Source organism: Ascaphus truei, chromosome 6, assembly GCF_040206685.1.
Source record: "Ascaphus truei isolate aAscTru1 chromosome 6, aAscTru1.hap1, whole genome shotgun sequence".
In the NCBI taxonomy this organism is placed as follows: Eukaryota; Metazoa; Chordata; class Amphibia; order Anura; family Ascaphidae; genus Ascaphus; species Ascaphus truei.
The window spans coordinates 109,468,794-109,495,646 of NC_134488.1; the positions used below are offsets into that span (position 1 = coordinate 109,468,794).

Consider the following 26,853-nt stretch of genomic DNA (forward strand, 5'->3'; position numbering starts at 1 on the left):
GAGGGGCACAGGGGGAGGAATAAGGGCGGAGCAGCCATTTTTGTGCAGGAACTGACTCCATGGAAAGTTTGCTGATGTGAAGGAGTTTCACACTGTACCCCCCCTCCCCTATCTGTGCATTATTATTATTATTATCACCAACATTATTATCTGACACAGACCCCAACCCGAGCGGACCATGAGTGGCAAGGACGCGCCTGCAGTCACCGCGGAGAAGTACAAGCTGGTGGTGGTGGGAGGAGGAGGGGTGGGGAAAAGTGCTCTAACTATCCAGTTCATCCAGGTAAGAAACAGATGTATAATCACAGCCCGGGGCTGGCAGTATATATCATTATATATATATACGGCCAGTCCTCGGTTATCCAACGGAGCCCGTTCTGGAAGTAGCGCTGGACAGTGAAACCGTTGTAAAGTGCGCCCCATGTTAATCAGTGGCGGTGAGCGTTGGATAACGCATTCTGACGTCGGATAACGGCCCATAGGGTGGCATTGTAAAGCGTTGGTTATGCCATTCGTTGTAAAGTGAAACGTTGGATAGCGAGGACTACCTGTATATGAGAGAGAGGTCTCCCGGTAGCTGTAGAGAAGCGCACACTTGATGTGCTGTTGGGTGGGAGAGGCTGTAGCTGCCGCTGATGTTTTTTTGCATTGTCCTGATGTGGCTGCAAACTTCTGGGGAATGCGTCTTGTTGGTTCTCCACCAGTTAACCTCTGCATTGCTGTCCCCTTTCTGCACTGGGGAGGTTGATATAGTCATGGACACGGTGCTACTCCCCCCTTTACCTAACGTGGGCTCTATATGTTTCGCTATATGTGCACCTCTGTAGGGTTGGTAAATTATATAGTACTCGGATGCAGATCGGTGCTTTCTCGACGTTATAGAAGTGTGTGTGTGTGTGTGTGTGTGTGTATATATATATACACACACACACACTCGTGTGTTACATAAACAGAGTTTACATACAGGGATAGTAAAGTGCTGATTTAGATAACTGCAGCGTGGATCATCACCCATGCCACCTTATTTCCTTGTTAACCCATTTGCTGCTGCACAGGCAGTAGTCACAGAGGGTCTTGTCAGAACTTTAAGGAATGGCTTACTGTTTAAACCTATCAGTATTTGTCATTTGCCGCACATAAATGAGTTTTATTCGTAACTCCTTAAGTGCCTGAATAGGTACTCCAATTGTGTGTGTGTGTGTGTGTATATATATATATATATACACACACACACACACACACACACACACACAATTGTGTATATATTATACAATTATTTATATATATATATATATATATATATATATATAAACAGGACACTAGCACTGAAAGGTTAAGATATATCTATCTCAGAAATGTATCAATACATTTCACATTTTGCGTATAGGTGTGCCTGTCCTTTTTCCATTTTGGATGGTATGCACACTCCCTTTATTTCATATTCTGGTGTGTGTGTATATGTATATATATATATCTATCACACACAACTTATATTATATTATAGATATATATCCCTTCATTGTATGTTTGTATATAATTACACACATTGGTGTCGAGCAACATAATGGAATGATGTATTTCTAGTGCTATGTTTTATTATAGTTTAACCTCTCAGGTATGGGTTACAATGCATTTCAACCTATTTCCAATTTTTTTTGCTCAAATTCCCTGTGTAATCCAACACTTCCAATGCCAGAAGGATGGGCAGGAAATGGAAGAATGACTCCATATGACTACTTAACATCTTCACTGCCAGAGTTGACTTCTCTATTGTAAGGAAGGGTTAACCCTTGTGCCCGGAGGCGTCCCTTATCCAATTATGTGTTAACGCAATACTTGCCGTTATTGAGTAAAACTTGCAATACCAGGTCACAGTTTAACCCCTGTTCTGCCAGTGTGGCATACAATACAGGATGTATTTTCAGTTTTTGTTGTTTTTGTCGTCCTTTAACTCTTCCAGTACTGGTGTAGATTTCTTCCACCGTGCGTGCATTTCCTTGGGAGCCTCCAGTGGAATCTCGCTCTTTTAGGAACACATTTTACAAGATCATATCGCTATATTGAGAAGAGTCCCCAAATCTCTGCCCCCCCCCCCCCCCCATTTTTCTGGGTCCCTGCACATTTACTCGGATAATTCTGACCCGCTCGGAAATAAGTCTGGTCTCTGTTTCCCGGTGTTTGCCATTGTAACTTTTTCTTCAGGGAGAGTTTGCATATCACACAATGCGTTCAGAGTTTGCATTCCTAACAGGGATTGGAGGATTTAAGCAAAGGCTCCAGGCTTTGTTTTCTTTTCTTTTTGTGGAGAAAAGATTATAAGCCAGCTGGAGGCTGGAGCTGTGTTTATCTAGCTCACCCCACCCTGATTTGATCTGTTACTTGGTGATGTGTGCTTTGCATAGCATGGTCAATCTTTTTAAAGGATGAACCTTTGTAGCCTGCATTGGGACCTCTGTTGTTAAAAGTACATTAGCACTTTATTATTTATAAAATGGTTTACCAGTGTAGCACCCTTTCCCTGTGCAATAAGGGAACTACCTGTTTGCTCACAGGAGGCCTAAGCCTCCGCTTCTGGGAGCCTGGGGTGAGCTCTTTCTCTTTGCAGTGCAGCGCCTCCACCTATGAGGGATCCCAGCGTTGGCGGGATAACCCCTCACAAGAACCAATACAACAATAGTAAGCAATACACCACGTAATATATATAACTAGTCTTTACTGTACTAAACACAGATAACACACTATCAGGTACCAACAGTATAATGCAGTGACCCCCAAACATTGAGTGGATCCCCCAAAGTACTGAGGGTGCCGTGGCACCAATAACCCCTGTTGTCCGTCCCAGCAATCCCAACCCAAATGTGAGGTAGCGCTACCCCCTGTAAATGTTGGTGCACGTTGGGTACCTGCCTGGGTACTCCAGTACCCAGGTGCTGCTTGGTGTGTTGGAGCGGGTCCCACGCAGCGGGGCCTCCGACACAATTCCCCTCTCTTTTAAGGGTCCCAATCCTCCTGGTGGGGTGAGTTCCAGCTGGAGTGTCTCACCCAAGTGTTCTGGGATACAGCGCAGATCGCCACATGGCCGTCCGCCACCGACGCATCCCTATCTGTGGCCTTCCCTGCAATACTGCTCTTCGGGTGTCTCGGGGCCTGACTGGGGCCTAGGGGCGGAGTTCTGGCTTAGTCATGGGGCTGCTGGCACCCTGGCTCTCCCACCGCGGAGGATATCCTGTTCCTCCTGCAAGAGTCCCAATGGCTGGGACAGTCCCCTGTGGTATTTCCCTCCCACCTGAGGATTCTGGGACATGTAGTCCCGCTGCCGCACATGCAGAGCCATTCTAAGATGGCCGCCACACTCCTGACAATGCGCATGCATGCCTAACAACATGGCCGCCCCCCCACTCCCGATCGCGCAGAGCTCCGGCGATAGCCGGGCAGATCCCCCGCACCAGAGGCAGGGTAGGGGACTCGGCTACATCAGGAAGTAATAATACATTTAGAGTTCTCTTGTTTTCAAGCATGTTCTGGGCACAATGGCAATAAATCGTTACACGTTATAGACATCTCATGGACAGTTGGGGATAATATATGTTATGTGCGTATTTAACACTTGCAGACCACATTAAATTGTGAGGCCGCTGAAGTCTTGAAATGATTTAAACTGGAGGCGGCTTTGAGAGTCTCTGGTAGGTTGTTTGAGTTGTGAGGTGCACGGTACAGGAGGTAGCAGCATGCACAGTTGCAATAAATTGAATGTATTCATCGTTTAACACATTTAGCCAAATTTGGGGGGCAGTGTACTATGGCTGTTTTGGAGCAGAGAAAGTGTATTTTGAAGTATTGCACTGTTTTTTGGAGCACATGTAATAGACTCTTTCTTACACCTGGTGAAGAGTGTTAGAAGCCAACAAGTCCTATGGCTGTAAAAATGCACGCCTTGCTTTTTTACATAGGTGAGAAGCAGGGGGTCCCCTTGTTGAACAGCGTTAATTTCAGCACCGGGGACCCTGTGGTTTCCAAGATCGGTACCGGTAAAGGTGTCGCTGTTTTTTTCCCTGGCATTCCAATCCTTGCGTCACAGGGACCAATAGGAAACGGCGATGGATTACATTGTGGCTTTCTGTTGGTCCGTGTAACGCAGGAGGTTCGAACGCCATTTTGTTTCCCCAGGACGGGATGCTGTCGGCTGCAACATATCCCCGGTGACTATCTCTGGATCTAAGGGGTCCCTGGAGCAGAAATTAACTGTTCAACTCCAGAGACCCTCAGCTTCCCACCTATGTGAAAGAACAACTCTGATGGGGGAACTGCTCCTTTAAATGTGACTTTTGTTTTGACTCCTGATTTTAAAGGTAGAAAGTGAAGCTCGGGCACACAATTTGATAGCTCTCAATATAATCCAGGGGTGGGCAACTCCAGTCATTAAGGGGCCACCAACAAGGCAGGTTTTAGGATCTCCCTGCTTCAGCACAGGTGGCTCAACTGAAGATTGTGCCACTGATTGAGCCACCTGTGCTGAAGCATGGATATCCTGAATCCCTGACCTGTTGGTGGCCCTTGAAGACTAGAGTTGTCCACCCCTGATAATGGGTGAGTCATGTAAACCGTCTCCAACTGGTCCGTTTGTCACTCCCCCACAGCGCCCGCAAACATGGGACAAGCTGGTTTAGTTAAATGTACACACGTGGGATGAACACCGCGCAGTGGTCTGGGGCTGAGTCGCAAAGTATTTGATAGAAAAGGAACACGTGGCCATCTTTTTATAGCCCACTCCCCGCCAAAAAAAAATGTTTGACACCAGGATGATGAGTGCAAGGAAAGGCAATTTGTAAGTGTTAAATTGTGCTGATCAAGTGCCTTGAAAGAAAGTACATGGGGGAAGGGGGTTTAAAAGGAGAAAAAAATCCTTGACTCTTACCAGTTTGATCTCGAAATTGCAGCTGGAGATAAAGGTGTATACAGATGTAAGCATTAAGGGTGTTATAAAGGTGCAAGGGAACCGTATTACATATTCCTATTCCATGGCACGCCGTTTCTTTGATGGCATCATTTTGCACCCGCTTCTCACCCCCTCTTGCAACTGGGAGACCCCCATAGTTTTGTTGACTGTATTAAATTTATGCCTGTCACAGTTCTCCTTGATTGATTTCTACTTTCCATAGACCAGTGCAAACGGGATTGCCTCCAGTAAACCAGCATATTATTTAGTATAGTGGTTGTAGTAAATATGCAAATACTAATGAACACAAGTATTTTTCATAGTAGGACTCGAGCATACATGGTCATATCCCATTGTTTGTAATTGTAAATGATTACAATAGGAGTTCAATGTTGTAAAGCGCCGCACACGTAGTCGGCACTATATAAATAAAATGATACATGCATTCAGATACACTTCTTCTTGAGCTTTATCAGTGCGTATGTCTACAATGCAGCTCGGGGAATACTTGCCCATATTAGCAAACACAGAAAACAGCCAAGTATGATTTTAAGGCAGAACTTAACACTGTATTGGAGCGGGAGGAGGTAGAGCTCAGTCTCGGGTCTTCTTTTTGGGTGGGAAACCTGATTCCACTGCTGGGATACCCAGGAGGATAGCATGGCTTCCACTGATGTTGGTACAGGTGAGCCCTTCAGTACCAGGAATGTTGCTTTGACACATGACATCCTCATTAGCCGTTGGCTCAGGCAGCGTTCCATATTGGGAAACCATGGTTCTCTCGGATGTACTGTAAGGTTGGGAGAGGAATTTTGTGCTTCCCCAGCTGTACAGTATTAGTTGGTGTCTTTTTTTTCTCATTCTTATCGTTCCTCTGTTTAATACTCCAGTCCTGACCATATTGAAATGCTGTAATCCATATTACATTGTAGCCTTTTTAACCCTCATTTTTTTTTCTTTCTGTAATATACAAAAATAAATGTGATGTTCATTGTACAAGGCATCAATATCTTTGTTTAAATTGCCCGCAGGATTGAATTTAATGTGCGCACAAATACAGTGCATACGTGTCATGTTATTTAATTCCACTTATACTGGACACTTGTGGATAAAAGAAAGCATGCCCATGCACTTTTCAATGGGAATATGATGCCTGATTTTCTGCAGCGAGAGGAGCCAGTGACTCAGCCACCACAAGTCATTGAGGCCCAGCTCATGTCCCTACCATTATTATTATTATTCAGTGACCTGTATCTGGGAACCACTGCTTGACCCCCTCACCTTTAGCATTCCATCAGGCAAATGATGTCCATGTGTTAGCCTACTTTTTGTAGGCCATAATAATCGGTCTTTTGACCAATATATCAATCGTCCAAGGTTTTCTTGTGCATAAGTATTTGAGACTGCAGAGGTCTCGATCAGAAATATACGTAAAAGGCAGTAGATCCCTGAACCTTCTAGTGGGCTGCTAAAAATATAAAATATGGACCTTTTGCGTTAAAGCAATTGTGGTTCATAATTCTCAAAATGTTAAAACATCAGCGCCCAATTGGTGTCCAGTGAGGGAGAACATGACACTTAAGCTAAGGCCCCGCTCCCTCAGCGCGCCCACACTGCAGACAGGAGGCGCGCTGAAAGGCACAGACCGCGATATGCGGTCTGTAGGGAGCCGGGTGGGGGGCGCAGCCATGACGTGAGGGGGCGGGACCATCACACAACCCCACAGCAGCCCCTCAGCCCTGCAATTAACCGCTCCTGCGGTCTGTAGGGAGCGGGAGCTGAGGGCGTGGTTTGAGCGGGGGGCGTGGTTTGCGGGGAGGGCTTTCGTGCTGTCCGCCCCCCAACTTGTCGGTCCCTCTCCCCCCTGTCGGTCCCGAGTCCCCCCCTCCCGGAGCAGGGGCAGCCTGTGAAAGGGCACCAGAGGAAGGGGGGGCGGCGCTATGCACAGCTGTACAGAAAGGGTAGCCGCCTCTCTTCCCTCCTCATTGGCTGACTGCTGCACCACGTGACGTGTCAGGTCTGAAAAGCACAAGGAGGTTGTAGCTCCAGCAGGCTGACGCGTCACAGTACGTAGTCAGCCCTGCCGGAAGGAGGCAGCGGGGGCAGGGACCATTCGGGTAAGGGTCTGGTGGCCCGCGGCCGCGTGCGCCGCCGGCCGCAGCGGGTTCGCAGCCTTAAGCGGGACAGCTCACTACGTATTAATGATGAGCAAAACGTACGGGGTTATTTTGATTTAGCATATGCAACAGCTCTCCTAAAACTCATAGATTTACATTTTTTTTTAAATTATTTTGTAGAAAATCGCAAGCATTTTACAAGTAGGGTTGCCAGGTGGCTTCTCCAAAAATACTGGACTCAATGGTGAAAGGTGCGTCAGGTCATTGTCCAGGGAGAAAAATACTGGACACATACATGTCCAGTATTGCAGTACCTCTCATTTTTTACTGGACAGAGTATCCAAATACAGGACAGTCCAGTTCAATACCGGACACCTGGCGACCCTATTTACAGGTCATTTCCATGTTCAATTGTTGCTTTGGAAACTTTAAACTTGGAGAGTATTACACTGCCGTTATAAAATGCTTTGTGTAAATGTACCATGTGAAGTACAACATTCCCTCCTGGTTTACGTTTGCTCATTGGATGAGAATGGGACAGTACTTTGGTGCCAAAATGAGCAGCAGAGGGAGGAAGCGAGATTGACAAGATGTCAGGATTTCGAGACCCTAGTGAAAAAGAAAATTATTTAACCTCCCAAGAAGCCATTTTTTGTCATTTTCACTTTAAAATAATGCAATACAGAAGGGATGAGGATAATGCAATGCAGATAATTGTGACATAAGCTATGAAGGCCTCCTGCTTGCACATGTTGGGGGGGGGGGGTGTGTGTGTGTGTGTGTGTGTGTGTGTGTATGTCTGTATACATTTCTCCTCTGCAGGGACCTGCATGCCAACCAAATACTGTATATTGTTTCCTCTGCTATTTTTGTCACTGAGCTCTCAGTGCCACAGGCAGGGAGTGAAAGGAAGGAGCGAAGATGAATTCTTCCTGTAGATTCGGTGCAATTACATATCTGCTACTCACACAGCCCAGGGTGTTCTCCTGGTCTAATGATGTGCTGCTGGGCAGGTCTTGAACCGCTCTCACTTGGTCTTATTTGCTGCTGTGTTGCATTGTCGCTGTAAAAAAAAAATTTGACGACATTCCCAATGGAGTATTCTGTGTATTCGTAATATTCTGTGACACTGTCTCCCCCTTGCTTGGGAACAGTGTAAATTCATTCAAATGAATGTATTGTACTTAATTTTTTTTTACAGCAGTATTGTAAGTTTTGGGACATAAAAAAACATATGTGTTTAGTATTCTTTTTTTTTTTTTTTAATATTTTTTAGTTTTACAGTGCACATAAAGAAAATACAATCTAAGAGGAGATCAGACATAGACATATTTCAAAGTGTTTTTTTTTTTTTTACAATATACAGCAAAAGACATTTGGAGTTTCATAAGTAATCTGAATAATATACACAATCAGGAGTGTCATGTCCTAGACTTTTTTATTTTGAACAATATAAAGTTTTCTCTCTGGAGTGAAATGACACATTAAAGTCTGTGACCTGTCTGCCAAACTAGCATTATCCTTATGTCCCCAAAGCATACTATAGAGCAGCGGTGCGCAAACTGTGGGGCGCGACCCCCAGGGGGGGCGCGACACTGCCGACGGGGGGCGCGGGGTTTACAGAGGCCCCGCGCGCTTCCCGAAGGCACTTAAATTAAGTGCCGGGGGAGCTGCAGGGCCTCTGTAAACCTAACTTACCGTGGCTCTGGCGGCTTCCTCTCTGTGTCGCCATGGCAACGCGGCGTCAAAATGACGCTGCGAGGTCATGTGACGTCATTACGCCGGAGCACGGGTAAGTTGGGGTTGGGAGGGGGGCGCGGGAGTGAGGGGACAGCCGGCAGGGGGGCGCAGGGAAAAGAGTTTGCGCCCCCCTGCTATAGAGCAGGGGGTCCCAACTCCAGTTCTCGAGGGCCACCAACAGGTGAGGTTTGAAGGATATCCAAGCTTCAGCACAGGTGGCTCAGTCGAAAACCTTATTAAGCGTGTGTTCTCCCGACGAGTTCAGGACACTATACTGCCTGGGATCGGTCAAACAGTTTTGTTGGCAATAGTCTGATTTAGGCCAGTGTTTTTCTAATGTTTTTTTTTTTATAAGGAACCCTATAATTATATTATGAAATTCAGTGGAACCCCAACCCTCTCTAATAGCGCGTCTGTGATCAGATGCATTGTAAGGAACCCCAACCCTCTCTAATAGCGCGTCTGAGATTAGATGCATTGTAAGGAACCCCAACCCTCTCTAATAGCGCGTCTGAGATAATATGCATTGTAAATTCTTCTGTATTTGGTCATTTGCAATGACCAGAAAATTGCAGGGCACCCTTGAGGGATGCCTGGGGAACCCAAGTGTTCCTAGGAACCCCTGTTGAAAAACACTGGACTAGGCAATAAGAGTTATGAATTAGGGGTTTGCGGAACAAACTATTTACTAGCAGGGGGTGCACAATGCATAAAAGGTTGGGAACCACTGCTTGAAAGTCAATAATGCAGCATCCATGCCCTGCCGAAGCAGTTTGCAAAACGGCTGTTGTGCTTGCAGCTTCCGGTACTGATGACCCATACAGCATGGAGTCGTGGCAATCGGACACCTTCGTGACACCATTACTATCTGGATCGTAACTGCTGAGTATTGCAAGCTATCAGAGAGACTGTTTGTCTATTGGAAACTAGATCCTAAAACATAAAGAACCAGCACTCTACAGGACTTTGCAAAATGTCCTTTCTTGAGTTCAATGAATGTCAATGTTTCCGGCCACGCTCACGCGGCGTACCGTGCGCTCGCGGGTACTTGGCGAGACAGATTGATTTCCAGGTGCACTGAAGGGTCACATGACCATCAGCAATCAGCTCCAGTCACTGCTCGGCCACGCCCCCCCCCCCCACTCGCGCTTGAAAAAAAATATGCAGGACAGCCTGCGCACATGCTCGGAGAGTTGGTGAAGTCACCGCTCCCAAGCATGAGCGCGCTCATTGGCAGCGTGGCCGCAGCCTTAGATTCAGTACCTGGTGGCACTTCCTTGAGCAGCAATCACTTAAACTAAGTGTTTCCTGTAACTTCTGGTCAGTCGCACAGCGGTTTTGAGGAATTTTTGGCCCATTCCTCCTTACAGAACTGCTTCAACTCTGTGACATTTGAGTGCTTCCTTGCATGGACAGCTCGCTCCAGGTCCTGCCACAACATTTTGATGGGGTTTAGGTCTGGACTTTGACTAGGTCATTCTAAAAATGCAGAATTTCCTCTGCAGCCATTTTTTTTGTAGATGTACTTGTATGTTTAGAGTGATTTGTCTTGCTGCATGACCCACTTTTCCTTCAGCTCACGGACGGATGGCCTGACATTCTCCTGTAGAGTCTTCTGATACAATGCAGAATTCATGATTGTGTCAATGATGGCAATGCTGTCCAGGTCCTGTGGAAGCACAGCAGCCCCAAACCATCACACTCATCACCATGCTTGATGGTTGGGGATGAGGTCCTTCTGTTCAAACGCAGTGTTTGGTTTTCGCCAAACGTAACGTTTCTCATTGCTGCCAAAAAGTTCTACCTTTCACTCGTCTGTCCAGAGAACATTGTTCCAGAAGTCTTGTGGATCATCTATGTGCTCTTTGGCGAGCTTCAGATGGGCAGCAATGTTCTTTTTAGAGAGCAGTGGTTTCCTCCTGGCTATCCTTCCATGAATACCATTCTTGTTCATGTGTCATGCCGTGTTTCCACACACCTGTATGGTGAAGACCAAACTCACAACGTTTCTGACCTTTTTATATAGGGTGGGGCCTCCCAAACTCACACCTGAAGATCTACCTAATTATTTAAACACCTGATTCTAATTATTCCCTTCAAGTTAGCTGCTAAAACCAGGGTTTCGCTTACTTTTGCACATACCCTGACTTTTAATTACTCCATTGTTTGTATAATTCATATATCATTTTGTTTCAAAAGACATGGAATTGGTTAATATAAACCCTACTGAATATTTAAGAAAATACTGGTTATAATACAAGAAGGTTATTATGGAAAAACGATGGAATTTCCGTAATTATCATCGGGGTTCACACACTTTTTTTCTCGCTATTGTACATGCAGCATACGCACGCGTGCGCGCGCACTCTCTTTTGGGCTAGAACTAGACGTTGTACTATCGTGCCAATCACTGAATGGATTTATGAAGTGGTGTGATCAGTTTACTCATAACTAAAACGACAAATCGTCCCAACCTCCCCCCCCCACCCAATGTTTAAACATGTAAAAACTTAAAGAACGCCTGGATACATAATGTCACTTACAGATAAGTTAAACAGCGCATTTGCTAAGAAGATTTATAGGAATTGGGAGTTCTCCTTTGCTTAGTGTTGGATCTTCATTTCCTCTTACATCTCGGTGGTCTCGCTTTCCTGGCAGTTTTGCAACTCGTAGTAAAGTGAGAAGCCGGGAACAGTCACCAGCCGGAAATATGACGCCCTGGCGCATGTTGGTATTTGTAGGTTTGTGGCCTCCTATTTCTAGACTGTTAAATGTATTGCCTATGCCAGAGGTTCCCAACCTTTGTACATTGTTGTCCCCCCGCTAGAAAATATTTTTTCCTCGAACCTCGAATCTTCTTGCTGTGTGACAGATCCCAGGCAGCATTGTGTCCTGAGCTCGTGTGAAGAACACACGCTTAATAAGGCCCCCAAACTGCACCTTAGTGTGTGAAGGCAGCATGGGTGGTATAGCTGTCACTGCAGGAGCTTCCAAAGTCACGCCCAACAGTGCCTGGGTGCTGTGGATGCAAAGCATTGTGGGGTGAGACTTTGGAAGCTCCTGTTGTAATTGACAGCTATACCCCTCCCCCCCCCACGTTTGGGGACTTACTAAGTGCGCAATCCCCACACGGGCCCAATGTACTTCCTAAGATCCACCATTACAGATTCTTTTTTGGGGGGGCCCGACGCCTCGTGAATGGGGGTTGAGAACACCCTGTTGGGAATCCAATGGTTTATGCAAATAGCAGGATGATTATGAATTGTGTAAGTCAGCGGTGCTCAAACTGGGGAGGGGGGGTGGGGGCATCCCCTGGGGGGCAGGAGAATTTTTAGGGGGGACGCGGCGGATACAGGGGCCCCGCGAATTTCCCCACAGCATTTAAATTAAATGCCGGGGGAGGCGTGAGGCCTCTAACTCACCTGCTGCCAGCCGGGTCTGCGGCGACGCAGATCCTGACAAGGTATATACCCATGTATCTCAATGAGAAAATTAATGGAGTCCTGGCGGGTAGCAGTGTAAATGAAGATATAAAGTCTTTCAGTGCATCTGTCATTTAAATATGTCCCTTTGGTGTATATATAAACACTTCCGTATACCAATGCAGTGCGAGGAATAAGGTTCTGAAGAAGAGGGGTGGGGGGGGGGGGTGCGGGAGGGGGACGCTCCTGTCAGATCATGGTCACAGTGAAGGCCCCATACAGCCAGGCCTCTCCTTTCACAGATCAAGCTTGCATTGTCCCCAACTCGGATACACTTAACTTCTTGGCTCATTAAGCTGAAGCATCAGCACATAGAAAACACTTGTGGCAACCGCCGGTTGTACTCGCTGCACTCGCCGTCGCTGCTGGATCCGAACTCCGTGGGCCCTGCTGTCTCCAAAGTGAAGGTAGCTGGTAGATCTCCTGACATGCAGGAAAAAGGAGAGCAGTGCTCCAGGAAAACCGGGGAACAAAACTGGAAATGCTAATAAAAATAGGTTTTAATTCACTTGGCAACATTGGCCGGAGCTCTTCCCCGGCTGTCCAATAGGAACGCTCCTACTTTGGTCACACGGTTCCCCGGCTCCCACCAGCATCAGCTGTGTGCTGTGTTCCGCTGCTCGTGCCGGCTGAACAAGGACTTCTGCTGCTGTCACCACCACCAGGACGTCTGCTGCTCCCACGATGTCGCTGCGGTCCTCCTGACCATCAGCAGCGATCTTCCTCACCCTCCGTTGCCGGCTGCAGGTAAGTAAGTGTTGAAGTTTCTGAAATTACCCGGCACCGGTCTCAGCCCCCTGCTGCCGGGTCCGGGTAATTTCCGGGTAGCTGAAAAAGCACCGGCTAAGCTTACATCAGCTAGTTTTTTGCTTATTTCTATGGTCTATGAGTTGGGACTTCAGGATTCAATCGCCCCACTTTCCAGAACGGGCTCTGGCCCCAGATAACCTCACTTCTAGACAAACACAGAAAACCAGACCAGCTTTCTGACCCCCTAATAAAACAATACATGTATTTTGAATCTGTACTTGTAACTGAGGTTAACTTTTTGTGTGCCAGTTAATTAAAATACTGACCTTATGACACCTCCAAATTGCGGGGTGTGCCTCCAAGAGCTTTTCTTCTGTAGGAGAGGAACTTCTAGTTGGTACCTGAATTTTAAACATTAGAAAATGAAACTTTAAGTTTTCGGGGGGGGGGGTTCTTTTCTTGGTAAAGGCTAACGTGTATCTGCACTATGGAAATAGTACAACTAATAATATCTCACATCCATTATAGAAAGCAATGTTTAGAGAATAATGTCCATTTTTAGGAGGCTCTGTAAAAATAATAGTTTATAACCACTGCAGTGCTTTGCTGCGAACAAACCTTTAATGAAAGCCGCAGTTATTCTGATTCTCTGTACTGTGACGGCTTCTGTATTGTGATGCAAAAGTGCAACTAAGGGGTTCTCAACTCCAGTCCTCAAGAGCCGCCAGCAGGTCAGGTTTTCAGGATATCCCTGCTTCAGCACTGATTGAGCCACTTGTGCTGAAGCAGGGATATTCTGAAAACCTGACATGTTGGTGGCCCTCGAGAACTGAAGTTGGCCACCCCTGCTTTAACTACAAGTTCGAACGCCAGTGACCAAAAGGGTGAAACTAACTGTGTGTTTTTTGTTTTGTTTTTTGGATTTTCTGTTTCTGCAAGTTCACAAAGCAGGCTTTGTAGTGTGGCAGGCAAACGTCGGGTGGAAATATCCAAGTTTCAAATAAATAGGAAGCAGAAACCCCGGGTCATTTCCATGTCATCACCCAGAATCCTTGTATGCAGTTGGGCGGGGGTGGGCGTCATGTTTTCGGGACTGGAAGAACTTATTCACTACGAGCTAGTGGCAAAAATATTAAACCTAGATAATGAAACATTTTGTTAAATTGAGACCGGGCTGAGTTTTATTTCCGCTTATGTTTATTCAATGGGGCGACTATTTAAATAACCCCATGTTCATTTGTGCTAATGCTTCATATGTTTGAGCTGCTCTCCTTTATGGATGTCTGGATCAGAACAAAGTCTAAGGCTATTTACTATTGTCAACACGTTGCGGCTGTCTGGCTGCCTAGAGTGTAATTGAGAAATCAATGTGTTCTGTGACAGCGCTTATGTGCTGTTCACTGGGTGCTGATAACCCATCCTTCTTATTACAGCCCCAGTTATGTCGTCTTGTTTCTTTGCTGCCTGGGGAAACAGTGTCTGTCTGCTTTTCTATATTCAACTACCCTCATCTTTTCAGTCTGTGGGGACCATGTTTCATCATTTGGGGGGCATCTTTGAGGGTCACTAGATCAAGGTTTCCATTGAGAAATAAGGGCATTATTAAGGCAGCAATCCCATAATCAATGTTTTCCATCCAGTTAAGTCTATTTGTAGTGGTCCTTAGTAATGCTTCTCCAAAAGAGAGCAAAGAAGGGTGGGTAGCCACGTTGGTCCTTTCTTCCATGTAGTAACAAAGGACAGAGAGGGAGTAAGGGATATGATACCATTTATTGGACCAACGAGAAGTTGATATGTTACAAGCTTCCGAACCTGTCGGGGTCCTTCATAGAGTATGGCAGAAATACAGAAACACTATTGTATACAGTGTCAGTAAGAGGGATATCTGGTTGCAATGGGTGTTGAGAGGAAGTGGGGAAATGAGAGCAGGTAGAAACAGGTAGCCAAGTGTGAAAATTAACAGTGGAGACATAAAAGGCTTTAGTGAAATGCAAAGGCGGCCAAAGACAGACAGGGGACATGAGTGGGACAGGACAATGTATAGGTATAAAAATCTATCTCTCTATAAACCCACTATTACTATTTTTAATGTGTGGTTATCTATATAAAGAATGTTATATAAAAGTGAAATGAAGACGATATTTACACACCCAGAAGCTTTTTATTTAAATGTGTTTCCTCCTCTCTCCACCAGTCGTACTTTGTTTCGGATTACGACCCGACCATTGAAGATTCCTATACGAAAATATGTACAATCGACGGAAAGCAAACCCGACTGGACAGTAAGTGCACATTCTGCTTTCTCCATCGTCCGCAGACTGTGATGCAGCTTGTCTCTTAGTCCCTGTAATGCAGGGGTGGTGAACCACCAGATCAGGTTTTCAGGATATCCCTGCTTCAGCACAGGTGGCTCAGTCTGCGAGCCACTGATTGAGCCATCGGTGCTGAAGCAGGGATATCCTGAAAACCTGACCTGCTGGTGACCCTTGAGGAATGGAGTTGCCCACCCCCCAGTAGAAGCTTTTCCAGCATGCAGGGGGTTAATTCTACAACCCCCTTTCTTGAACATACATGTGCTATTGCACTAATGTGAGTCAAGATCTCCCCCCGCCCAAAAACCGCTTTCCCCTCGTTCTCGAAGGTGCATTTCATTCTTGCACCGAATGCTGTTTGATGGAATGACTGACGTTGCACATGGGCGGAGGGCTGTGGCCTGAATGTTTCTTTATTGTGAGGGGGTTTTTGCCCTTTGGTGGTACAAGAGTAAACTTGTGTATCAGTTTATACCTTTCACCATCGGTAATCACAGGAGATACTTCTTGCAATGATTATTTAGGGTCAAGCTTGAATAAATGCCCTTTGATGTCAAAATGCTTTGGTGACACTGCGGATGCGTACACAGGCTGCAAATCACCTGTACTAATGACCGGAGCCCTTGTCATTTAATGTAACCCTGCATTGTCATATCTGTGCCCAGGACATACTTGAAAACAAGAGGTAGCTCTCGATGTGTTACTTCCTCGTTAAACATTTTATAAATTAATACAATAGTAAAAATGTGTGATGCTCCAAAGACAAATCTGTAGTATGTAACACCTTGATAAAGGACTGTATAAGTCCGAAACGCGTTGGTGTGTTTTGTAATCGATTTTTGATCCATTAAATAGCTTTATTATTGGCTGTTTTTACAGCACTGGACATAGTGCTTCGTTCTTTTCCCTCTCCCCTCTTTATAAATTAATACATCAGGGCCACCTCATACCCAAGAGCCCCATGTGTAAAATCCTCGCTCCCTTATGTCCATTTGGGAGCAGGTGAGGAAATCCGACATCTTCCTGCCTCCCTCGTTCTTGCTCCTTCTGCCTCTTCGTATTCCCTGGGTCCCATACAAAGCGTCCCTGCGTAATCTGCTCCATGTATTATTGCTTCTGTCTGTGCAGTTCCTTTCTTAGGGTTGAGCCACCTCCCCACAACAGAGGAATCTGGATACTCTGTGCCAGGAAGAGAACATGTGAGCTGCTCACTTGATGTTGAGCAGCCTTGGTTCTGTAACCTGTCTCTCTCTCCTCCACTATACCATTCCCTTCCTTTCAGCTTTCAAGCTCCATACAGCTGGTAGGTTTACTGACTATGCCCTTCTTTAACCCAGGCTGTGCTGGAAAGCTGTGTAAGGCCGAGGGCATGGTCAGCGCTGAGCCGCGCTCACGCTTACCAGTGAGCCCCTGCAGCCGCAATGAGAGCGGCTTTAGCAGGGGTTTGCGCACGCTTGCGGAGGAGACGGTCAGATTTAAATTTGCGAGCGGAGGGCCGGTCACGTGAGTGGTTCGCCCAATGAGAGCGAACCAGCTCCGTGACGTCACTGGCCCGCCCCCGGAAGGCGCGCAGACTAAGGCCAGGGAAAGCACCCGCTGTCCCTATGGACTCCGCCTTATACCGCAGGCATAAAGGTTAAAATGGACAAGAAGTAAATAGTGGCTCACTGTGAGTGCTCATCTGCATGTCATTACCCAGAATCCCTTACTGCAGTGGAAGCATTGTATGCTAGGAGATAATAGTGAAAGGCAGGGTTGCAGACCTGTCTGAGACATAGGAATGTGCGCACAAGGGTTATTTGCTGTATACTGCAGGGAGTAGAGCTAAGTGCAGGGAGAATGGAGGTGAGGTCAGTTGCTATGGGTTTCAGTGCTGGGCTGGACCTGGGGGAGTTTTCCCAGAATGTTTGGAATGTGACACCAGGATCTCCCCGTGCTAATAAATTCCAAGAAAACAAGATAAAGGAGCCTTCTGCCAACTTCAGGATGAGATTTTGAACTGAAACAGTAGGTTCCTTCTTGCTACATCTCTTATCTAAACTCATGCTTGTACTGGCTGCATTTTTTCTCCTCTCACAGTAAAGGAGTTGACTGCAGTCCCTCCCCCCCCCCCCCCCAAAACACATAACAGGTACTCTGAGTTCCATTAACCATCCCAACCCCCCCCCCCCCCCCAATGGCTTGCTACATTATATTCATAAATGAGAAGCTGTTTACTTTTTCGAACACATGGAAATATTAAATGTGTTTGCATCCTTTAGATGTAAATTTGTGCACCCCTAATGCTGATTATTCATTGCCTCCAAAAGAGAGCCTCTCTGCGGCTTTGCCCTCCACATTTCTGCCTGGCTTTCATTGGAAAAGGTTGCAGATGTGGAAGATAAAGCACCTGGTGCAGATCTGTCCTGAAACTTTGAAGTCCTCATTCCGTTCAGTCCATCAGATAGATGTGTATGTGTATGTGTCCGGGGAGTTACATGTGCCTGCTACAAAGTTTGAGAGGGCCTCCAATCCTGTACTATTTGAAACCCAGAATACGAGGAACAAACTGTCCAGGAGCAGTAACTGTTCTACAAAGACATGGTGCATTTGGAGGCTGGTTGTACTGAGCATCACTAGTCATTGTTGGACCGAAGTTTCTCTTCTGCTGCAGTTGGTGAGAATGGACTTGGTCTTAAGTAAAGTCTCTTCAGAAGTACCCTTCTAGTTCTGGACATGGTTTACCCTTTTCCTTGTGTCTTTAATAACCGCCTCGTGCCTTCTGTTCTCTTGCATTCTGCAGGTGTGTAAGCTACCAGCTGAAATGGAAGTTGAACATTTTGTCACTATCCAATTCATTATTGTATAATCCAGGCGTAGTTTCATATAGATCTCATTGACAACAACCAGGTCTGCATACTGCTTCATTCACTTATCTAGTGCAAAGCTTTTTAATGGGAAGATGTTCTGTTTTAAGTCTCTGTTGCTGGAGATCAGCTGCAGAGTAATTGGAGATGCAGTGGCTTGCCACATTGAAACCATGTCAATTATCTGTGTTAAGAAATGAAACCCCGTGCCTTCAAAACTAGGCGATTTTAATATTTAGACATTATATATTTTTTTCATGTTTGTAAGTTTTTAGGGTGGATTTCCTAATTGGCCATGGACTTGCGGTGTCAATAGATCAGATGTGTGTGTATTTAAGCATCACCCCCCTTCCCCGTCCTCCCCTGCTATCCCCCCCTCTCTCCCTATTTTCCTCAGCAAAATGATGTAGAGACAAATATATGCAATACTACATTTTGAAATGAAACAAAACCTAGTGGAATGCTCACGTCTGCTCCCTCTGGTGTTCTGAACCCAAGACCCCGGTTTAGAATGCCTGTGATCTCCTGGCCTTTCTGGGAACGGCTGGGGTTGGGTTACAGCCTTGTTTTACTATTCAGGAAAATGTACACTGCTGCTACTTGCTTGTGTCCTCTTTTTGCCTTTTTCTGTACAGGGATTGCTCATTGATACGCAGAGGGTACTGTGAAGGAACCTGGATTCCGGAGATTAATAAGTAATGTATCTTTTTTTTTCTTCTTCTTTCCTCCATTAGTTCTGGACACAGCAGGGCAGGAGGAGTTTGGAGCTATGCGGGAGCAGTACATGCGAACAGGAGAGGGATTCTTACTCGTCTATGCCATCAATGACAGAGGAAGGTACATGTCTAATCTTGGTGGAGACAAGCCATGTCTCGTTGGAAAAGCAAAATCAATTCAGCGTTCTTTGCTTGAGAGAGCAATAGTCCCATGGCAGTACATGCAAATGTGTGTGTGTTTATTTATATAGGGTCTACATTTTCTTAATGTTTTACTTGTATGACTGGTGCTCTGCCTTTCTCTGAATGTTTGCATATGGACCTTTTTCGGATGAAATGTAACTGGTGCTGTTTGCACCGTGTGAATTCATTTTAGGTAGCCGACAAATCTCCGGTGCCCAAGACTATGTGAAGAAACTGTTACATAGATGAAGCCTTTCTTCTAGAACAGGGGTGGCCAACTCCAGCCCTCAAGGGTCACCATTAGGTCAGGTTTTCAGGATTATCCCTGTTTCAGCAAAATCGGTGGTTCAGTCTTTGACTGGGCCACTGATTGAGCCACCTGTGCTGAAGCAGGGATATCCTGAAAAGCTGGCCTGTTGGTGGCCCTTGAGGGCTGAAGTTGGCCAACCCTGTTCTAGAACACATGAAAGCTTAAACCAAATGTATTTATTTATTTATCATTGTCTTCCAGTTTTAACGAAATCAGCAAGTTTCACACACAGATTCTCCGCGTCAAAGACAGAGATGAGTTTCCTATGATTCTGGTTGGAAATAAGGCCGACCTGGACCTCCAGAGACAGGTAAGAACAAAATAAATCCTAGAGCTGTTTGGGAGGAAAGTAGGGAAGATGTCCTCTTCTGCTGACTTGCATTGGGTTTAGAGAATTGTTTTCAAGTAGAAAACATTGTAGTTTTTGGGTAATTATGAAGGAGTCTTCCTGTATGAGTCAGTTTTGTTTCTGAAATGGATTGATAGGGTTCACATCTCCAGGGCCTGAATTATCTAGTAGACGTACATAGCATGCAGTACTTCCAAAGCGCTGGTATAGTATTGGTCCACCGGGCGTAGTGTTTCAACTACTCTTATTTCGTTGGCAATATTGGATGCTGGGAATTTTAGTTTGGCTCCTGATATACTGTGCAGCATAAAGACACTCTAACCACAAGCCACATGTCCTAAATGTTCGTTAAAGATCACCTAACTAGGGTTACTCTGTTAGAAATTAAAAATCAAGCAAAGCCCACCCCCTCCTCCCCCTTCTTTTTTTTTTTTTTTTAACTAAAAATGTATTTTGATTGAGCGTTCCTAAAATGTCTGGATCAAAAGTGAACCGTGTGTTCTATTCTATCCTCTGTCCCCTCTCCGTGCCCAGGTGACCAGAGAGGAAGCCCTGAGCTTCGCACGGGAGAATCGTATCCCGTACATGGAGGCCTCAGCCAAAATCCGGCTAAATGTGGACGAGTCCTTCCATGAGCTGGTGCGGGCAATCAGGTAACTTGCTCATAAAACAGATCAGCCGGCTGCGCAGGGTCCCGGGAGGGGAGAATGCTGGTTTGGCAATAGAAGAGTGAGCTTGGTCTTCTGAATTAAACTCGCAGCGCAATGAGTTGCAGGCCCCTCTGGCTTAGAGGTACACCCTGAAGGACCATAGGGGAGAGCAGAAGCAGATGTAACCATTTTAATATTAAATACAATAAAATCCGGGCATTCTCAGTCTTCAATGGTCTGTTATGGGTGTAACCGTATGGCCACCGTAATAAAAATTAGAAGAAAAAAAAGAAATAGGTAATTAAAGGTGGAGTTCCCCTTGAACCAAATGAAATTGGTAGCAGTTTGTAGTGTCATAAACCTATGTAGTTACTGCCCTAAAAAAGAAGTGTAAATGTTAAGTGATTGGAAAGCGTGAACGTTTACAATGCCAAATTGGAGTAGCAGAGGAGTGGGCAACTCCAGTCCTCAAGGGCCACCAACAGGCCAGATTTTCCCTGCTTCAGCACAAGTGGCTCAGTCTTCGACTGTTGGTGGCCCTTGAGGACTGGCGTTGCCCACACCTGGAGTAGATGCTGGAGGTAGCAGTGGATATTACAGTAAAATAATTCTGCTTGGGATAATAATAGTGCTTGGGAAAGGCGGTGTATCCTACATATGTTAATGTAATGTCCATCAAATGGGTTATGGGATTTTTCAATCTTAGAAGTGGGCATTTGAGGTGAGCCAAGTGGTGTTTTTATATAGGTTTTCGTTATGGTTCTTTGCTGCAAAAGAGGATATTGTTCACAAGCCCCCACAGCACAGAACAAGCATCTACTTTGCTCTGCTTTTCTCTGGCTGGAAATGGGAATGACCTCACGTTATAAAAATGAGGCAGTGCTTATGCAAAACCCTTGTCAAGATCTGTAAAGACTGATAACTCTTGTTATTTCTAGTCCTCTCTGGTTTTAAAATCCCCCTTTTTTGCTGCTTTTCTGCACCAGTGACTTCTACTGAGAAATACTTTCCTGCAGTTCCTCATTCTGTATTCCGAGATGGTTTTTGCCCTTCTTCCGTCTGGTAGAATTGTTCTCTCCTGGTCTGTGCCTTGTGCTGGGAGACGCCTACTTTGCAGAGAGGATTAACTGTTTCTCATGGGTGGGTTAAGGCCAACTAGCCAAACTTCAGTGGCATATACATTCCAAGAGAGAGGACCTCCGTAATACAGACTAGGACAGGGGTGCTCAACTCAAATCCTCAATACTCCTCCCCCCACCACTGAACCTGAACCTGACCTGTTGGGGGGGGGGGAGGGGCTTGAACCCCGGAGTTGAGCCCCCCTGAAGTAGGAGTTGTTGATGGGCAGGATTATTTTGACAAACTCAGAGAAATAACATGTTATCGCCTCCAAAATGTAAAAAACTTTTAGAACTTTGTGGACTATTTTGAAAGATAAGTGGCACTGTGGGCTCATGGACACCCGGCCTGAACTTGTATGCAAGTTATTTAATGAATCCTTGAGGCTGATGTTTTGAATCTTAACTTACTTGGGAGATAGATGTATTATTATTATTATTATTACTATTAATATGTGCTGCCTACATTGGCCCATGCAATATAAAAGTGATTACCTATTAATTTATAGCACTCTGTGCACATAGTAAAATATTCCTTTTTTGAGCCAGGCCCTTATCCGTCACTGTATGTACTAGTGTAACTTAGTCACTACTTCTGCACTTCTGCCCAGACTGTACACGATAGTTGACCCTATGTACATAGCAGATAACACTGTTCTTATTTCACGGCCTATCCTAGGAAATTTCAAGAGTTGGAAAGTCCCCCCACCCCGGCACTGAACCCCAAGAAGAAAGAATCGAAAACCTGCCCCTGTGTGATCCTGTAACCTGGTCCCAGGGGGAACACCAGTGGATAGGAGCGGAGGCTCAGGAATAGGAGGGGGGGGGAGTAGGTGAAGACCACTCACGGAAAACATGCATTATTCCTGAAGTCAAGCTCCACATCAATAATCCTCTTCAGCTAATGTGCCACGCCAAACCTGCGGAATCCTGGAGTCAGAACGACAATTGCTTTATTCTATCACACAATCACATCCCCCCCAGCCAATGGCACGGGGGATATGTCTAAAGACAGTAACAGCTCCTGTGTATTGGAGGGTGGAGAAGCTTCATTTGTTACGACAGTGATAAGGCAGTTTGCACACACTCCCTTCATTTGTGCTGATGCGTCAATGTTTTTCTATACCGGGATCTGCATGTAAATATATATTCTGTATATATATTTTATATATTTTATGTCCTTGTATTTTAGTATTCCATGAGCTGTTTGTAAGGGGGGTGGAGGGGGTGTATTTCAGTGGCCAATGTGGGGGTTCCTCTTGTATTTCAGATATATGCCAGCAAAGCACAATCTGTCCCCCTTCTTTTTTTTATTTTTTATATATATATAAACGCCTTTGTTTTGATGAACGGTGTTGTCTTGTCCAGCGTTGGGACATTTGTCTTGTCCAGCGTTGGGACCTTTGGTACACTGCACAGTATCTGCTCTTTCTGCTCATTTCCTCAGTCTTCGCACTACGCAGCGTCTAAGCGCTCTACAAAACCTCACAGCTACACTAAAGCAAGGACGTGAGCGGGGGAGACCTCTTCCTCTGTTCTATAGGACAACCAGGTCATTGGTGATATGTCTTCTTTTTAAAACAAATCTTGGGCTGTGTTTATAGAGCCCGTGAACAACCTGTTCATTTTGAAATTATAAACATGGAAGAATGGCTTTACAAACATAGTGATATGTCAAAATTAGAGTTGGGCAATCATTCGCGCAAACTTTCGTCAATCTTCGCAAACACGCAAAAGTTTGTCGGTGTAGTTTTTGCCGGCAATTCCCTGTGACCGGATGGAAATCCGGCAAAGGCCTTCACTATTACTTTCACCAAAAAAAAAAAAGCTTTTTTTTTGTTGTTTATTTTAGTACATTTTAGTTCCCACAAATGAAATAAAATAAAGCGGTGACGTTTTTTTGTTTTTGTTTTTTTTTTGCACCGAGAAGCCATTGCAAAGATGGAAGTTCACGCAATGAAAGTTTGCACGAATAAAATAACCGCAGCGAGTGTTTCTGAACGCTTGCAAAGGTATGCCAATTACCCGTGGGAAATCTAACTGTGGTGGTAAGTTTGCCCACCTCGAGCTAAAATATTAGGGGACTATTGTATTATTAAATGTGACCACGATCAGGCAGTGAGATGATTTGAAGCAGACATATTCCACTTTCCCTTGTGCACACATGCTGTTTAAGTCGGCTTTTATGGCAAACACAGTTACAGATACTTGTCTGCAAAAGTTACGTAAAACAAACAGTATACTGTATACAAAAAACAGCAATGTATTGGCCGTAGTACTGTTGGTTTTAATGACCTGGAAGCTTTAAAAGGTTCTGGTAACTTGGTCATCTATCTCATTCTAATGATAACAGCTTAGAGCAGGGGTAGCCAACTCCCAGTCCTCAAGAGCTATCAACAGGTCAGGTTTTAAGAATGTCCCTGCTTCAGCACACCTGTGCTGAAGCAGGGATATCCTGAAAACCTGGCGTGTTGTAGCTCTTGAGGACTGGAGTTGGCTGCCCCTGCTTTAGCGTAACACCCCACTGTATTAATGCAATATGTGTAGTGTGAACCATTTTTTGGTTGGGAACCCCAGAATTCGATTCTGAAATTCTGGGGAACTCCTGCCCCCTCACCCCATGTCTTTTGTGTCTTCCCTACCCCCCCCCCCCCCCCCCCTCACTCTCCCCCTTACTTTCTCCCTTACACTCATTCTGCCCCTTTATTTTTTTCTCTCTTTCTTTCTGCCGGTTCTGATTATTTTCTTCCCCTCTTCTGTCAGCTGGAACCAGAAGCAGGGGAGGGAAGAGCTTTGAGCTGATGCCATGCTGGGTCCCTGCTTCGTGGGGGTGCCGCGGGGCCTGGGACAGCTGGGAGAGTTATCCCAGCTTTCCCCTTCCAGCGGCCGCGGAACCCCTGAGGGGTGCTAGCGGAACCCTGGTTGAAAATCACTGGTGTAGTGGAAGGCAGGGCTGGAACAGTAAATAACTAATCAGGGGGGTACATTCCTTTGATTTTAGTCACCAGCATTCTTTGGGTTTGGCTGTTTGATGGCTCTGTACCCTCTTGCTATCTGACCGTGCATTCTCTAGACCCCTTGCAATCAAAACTGATCACTTCCAAAACCATTGGGTTTGTCTTGAAATCACTCGTCGTATAAAGGGAATTTTAAGTGTTCACACGTTTTGCAGCCCGTTGCTGCTGTGATATTGATGCCTTTTAATCTACCAATGACCTTCAAAATACTCTCATAGGAACCATGGCTTGTACAAATATAATCCTTTTTTTTTATAGATACTAGCTCCTATTATAAGCCTGTGAAGGGCGCAGTTCCTCCTGATACAAAATTGATCGAACCACTGCTTTTAGGATAGAGTTTTAGCTCAAATAAGAACTAGGCGACCACTTTGATGTTCTGATTTTGTTCAATGAAGCCAATTACATTGCTAGGTTTTTGCAAAATGTTTACTTTGGTCAGCCATGTGGTATGGACTCTTTCCAGAGAGCAGTAAGCAGCCTCTTCTCTAAATTCCTTTGCCATCCTTTGCTTTGAGCTTTCTATGCACCAGTTACTCAAGAAGCAGGGCTGCTCAAACATGAAACGTCTGTATGAATTCTATTTTTGTTTTTAGTGTAGTAAATGTTTGGTCAACTGTACGTTGCCCAATGATCTAAACAACACAGGTTTAACATGAGCCTCTGTGTGGCATGAATGATATTTAAACATCTAGCTGAAAGAAGAGCCTGCAGTGCACTGCTTGGCAATAGATTTCAGGCCCCTCTGGGTATGAATGTGTAGGACAGAGGATGTATTCCTCAAATACTTTTAGTATAATCCTGATGCACGTCAAGTGAAATCACAAGGCTGGGGAAACTGCATATCCTTATCTGCTTCAAACAATGGGTTTCTGTCGAATGCAAATGATTTACACTTTGTTTCTTGGGTATATTTGACTCCGCTGACATTTCGGTAGATATGCCTGCCTTCCATGGGATGCTTCTCACTTAAGTTTGATGCTGTTCTGCTTTTGCTCCAGTTTTACAGCTAGAAGACTTTAGACCAGGATATCAGGGAAGCTCCAATGGGAGCAGCAAACCTTCTAAAAAGACAACACTTGAGCAGTGATACACGCAGCATTACTGCTGCAGGACGATTGGTTGTTCATGCATTCTTCTGCAAATGGTCCTCATGTTTCCACCATGGCCGGGCCTAAAGCCGATGGGCCACCAACAGGCCAGGTATTGGGGAAATCCCAGCTCCAGCACAGGTGACTGAGCCACTGATTGAGCCACCTATGCTGAAGCAGGGTTATCCTGACCTTTCCGTGGTGCTTGAGGACTGGAGTTTGCCACCCTTGCTTTAGACAGTGTAAGGCCAAGGCTAATTATCCACCGTCACTGTCAGACCAGCAAAGGAGCAACAAGCTTTGCCTATGCATAGAAAATGTCACCCGGTAATCCCGTGACCTGCTTATCACTAGTGCTCTTTGTTGCAATTTTAAACGGTTTGTTTATTAAAGACAAAAAAAGCATCTGATCTGTTTTACCCAGACACTACTATTTTTGTTCCTTTGGCTGGTGAACATAAAACCTCTGTTGCTTCAAACCACATATTTTGTAAAGAAAGTCAGCATTGAAGATTTGTATTTGTGTTTTTTTTACTTGGGGAAAGGAACGCTCGCTAATGGTACTACAGTATGCTCACGTCTATTATATCTTCAAATGAAAATCACTACATGATTCTGCAAAATAAAGATTTTTTTTTTTTTGCCAGTTTTGTGTTGACTGATTTAGCTTTATTTATGTATCGGACGGTCGTAATGTAATTGTACATTTTAAATGATATTTATCATGTCTTTAACTTTGTGCAGTTGTGGGCCATTTTAAATGTGTTTATTTTCCAAAATCAACTTTTGATTTAAAAAAAATCCCGTAAGAAACAGTTACCAGTTCTAAGTACCACCCTCAATATATTTACAAAAAGAAAATCTCACATGTTCCTGATTTTTAAACAGTTTGGGAACTGACACTGTCAGACGACACATTGGGGGAAAAAACAACTAAATCCTAAAAGGGGTATTATTGGAGTTTGATCCCATGTTAACTGCCATTTAAGTAAACGTCAATTAACGTGGAATTTAAGTCTGATACTACTTATCCAAGCTTAGTTAATTCTGTCCATTGATTACTATTTCATCCGCTAGAATTCCCAGCTTGTCTTATGGTCCCCATGTATTATCCATCCACCATGCTGGGTTAGAAGAACATGGGTAATTGCCCTTATGGATTTCATCTCATTCCATCCACCATGTGGTTCTATTCCAGGAAGGACATTTTAGCGGTACTGTCTCCCACTCAGAAAT

The 26,853-nt window shown here is 45.1% G+C and overlaps 1 protein-coding gene across 1 annotated transcript; it reads left to right on the forward strand.

Annotated features, from left to right (window-relative positions):
• LOC142497658 (ras-related protein R-Ras2-like) lies at positions 1 to 26,263 on the forward strand. The gene is made up of 6 exons (XM_075605747.1): positions 1 to 283; positions 15,220 to 15,307; positions 18,918 to 19,020; positions 19,594 to 19,702; positions 20,276 to 20,394; positions 22,189 to 26,263. The coding sequence occupies exons 1-6, from the start codon at positions 179 to 181 to the stop codon at positions 22,274 to 22,276; spliced, it is 612 nt and encodes a 203-aa protein (XP_075461862.1). The 5' UTR covers positions 1 to 178; the 3' UTR covers positions 22,277 to 26,263.
• The last annotated feature ends 590 nt before the right edge of the window (positions 26,264 to 26,853 follow it).